At 39.4% G+C, this 1,462-nt stretch overlaps 1 protein-coding gene across 1 annotated transcript in view; it reads right to left on the bottom strand.

Annotated features, from left to right (window-relative positions):
• RBBP5 (RB binding protein 5, histone lysine methyltransferase complex subunit) overlaps positions 1-1,462 on the bottom strand; it is a 46,728-nt gene that overhangs the window by 9,430 nt on the left and 35,836 nt on the right. Inside the window, exon 12 of the mRNA XM_012806600.2 lies at positions 757-834. Within this exon, the coding sequence (XP_012662054.1) occupies positions 757-834 (78 nt within the window). The remainder of the gene's footprint in view (positions 1-756; positions 835-1,462) is intronic.

Genomic DNA, 1,462 nt, shown 5'->3' with positions numbered 1-1,462 from the left:
AAAAAAAAAAAAAAAAGGAAAGCTATATGGATAGTGTAGTTTCTGTGTTTTTGATAATCTCCTATTTTCAGATATTGGGGGGGAAACCCTTATTTTCCTTAACATGATGATACTAAAAACTTCATTATGGCTGCTAGACTACTGGGAGAAAGACATCATCTGTGGGATTTGAACAATGTGAAGAGAGAAAAATAAGATGCTATAGTTAAATAGTCTATACTATACTAAACAAGCTTATATTTCTGACTATTTGGTGTTTTCTTCTGAGATTAAACAAACAAAAAACCTCAGAGCAAACAGAAATGAATTAAAGCAGGGGATCTTACCCTTTTGTGGGTCATAGATTCCCCACAGGAATCTGATGAAAGCTATGGGTATCTTCCCCAGAAAATTGTTCAAATTACAGAGTATCAGAGGAATACAGATTCTCTTAGTATTTAAGAACCCAAGGTTAAGAGCCCCTGAATTAAGCCAAATGTGGTTAGCCTGCCCTTAGCAGCAGCTTAAAATTCAAAGATTATCTACTGCTAGGAAAAGGAGGGAAGGCCAAAAAAAAAAAAAAAAAATGCAGCAGTTAAATGGAGTCAGAGGCTGTACAAAGCAAGGCCACGAAGCAAGCTAGTGCTCCCAATGTGTCCTTACCTGTCAAGGGCTGGCTGAGTTCCGCCTGCACTTTACCCTTCGCTGATCCTTCCAGAGGTAAACCTCTGTCCCCTTTGTAGAGTTTCGGTTTAAATGGAGAATCTTTCTCTTTACCTTTTGATCCTTTCGGCCGGCCTGCTTGCTTCTTCTTGGATTTGCCATCCCCCTTCACACCCAGTAGTGGATGGACTTCTGCAAAAAGATAGAGAGGTTTGGAAAGGAATCCGCACAACGCCAGTCCCATCACCCCCAACAGAACTTTGTGAGCAAAGAAGGTTGCTTTGTGTCTCAGATCCACGAATATAAGGACAAAAGTTTGCCTTGTTTATTATTTATAAAACTACACAGGAGTGGCCATTAAGTGAGAAATAGTCATTTGGCCAAAATCACACACACAGCCTATATGACTCATAGCAACTAGAAATTGAATAGCAGCTGAAAGATGCATTGATACCATTCTAAACCAAGCCAAAACAGGGAAAACACACACACACACACACAGAGGCAAGTGGGGCTGTGGAACAAGACCAGAACAAGAATCTTGACCCCACCCCACTGTGAGACCTTGGACAAATTATATAACCTCTCAAATAAACCTTAGCCTAAATTTTCTCCTTTAAAAAGCAGGGATAGTAAAACAACTTGCAAGGTTGATATAAAAGCTGGTTGTATATTAGTAACAGTATACAAACCACACAACCATGCCTGAAACAGAACACACAATCAACAGCATCAGGGAAATGCACAGTTGCATACTTAATTGATGTGTAGTTAGCTAAAAGAAAAAAGAATGGATGCTTAGGAGTAAACATAAACACAC

Source organism: Otolemur garnettii, unplaced genomic scaffold, assembly GCF_000181295.1.
Source record: "Otolemur garnettii isolate 467f Iridium unplaced genomic scaffold, OtoGar3 scaffold00055, whole genome shotgun sequence".
In the NCBI taxonomy this organism is placed as follows: Eukaryota; Metazoa; Chordata; class Mammalia; order Primates; family Galagidae; genus Otolemur; species Otolemur garnettii.
The sequence above is the reverse complement of the archived record's forward strand: the minus strand, read 5'-3'. Positions and strand labels throughout refer to the sequence as shown.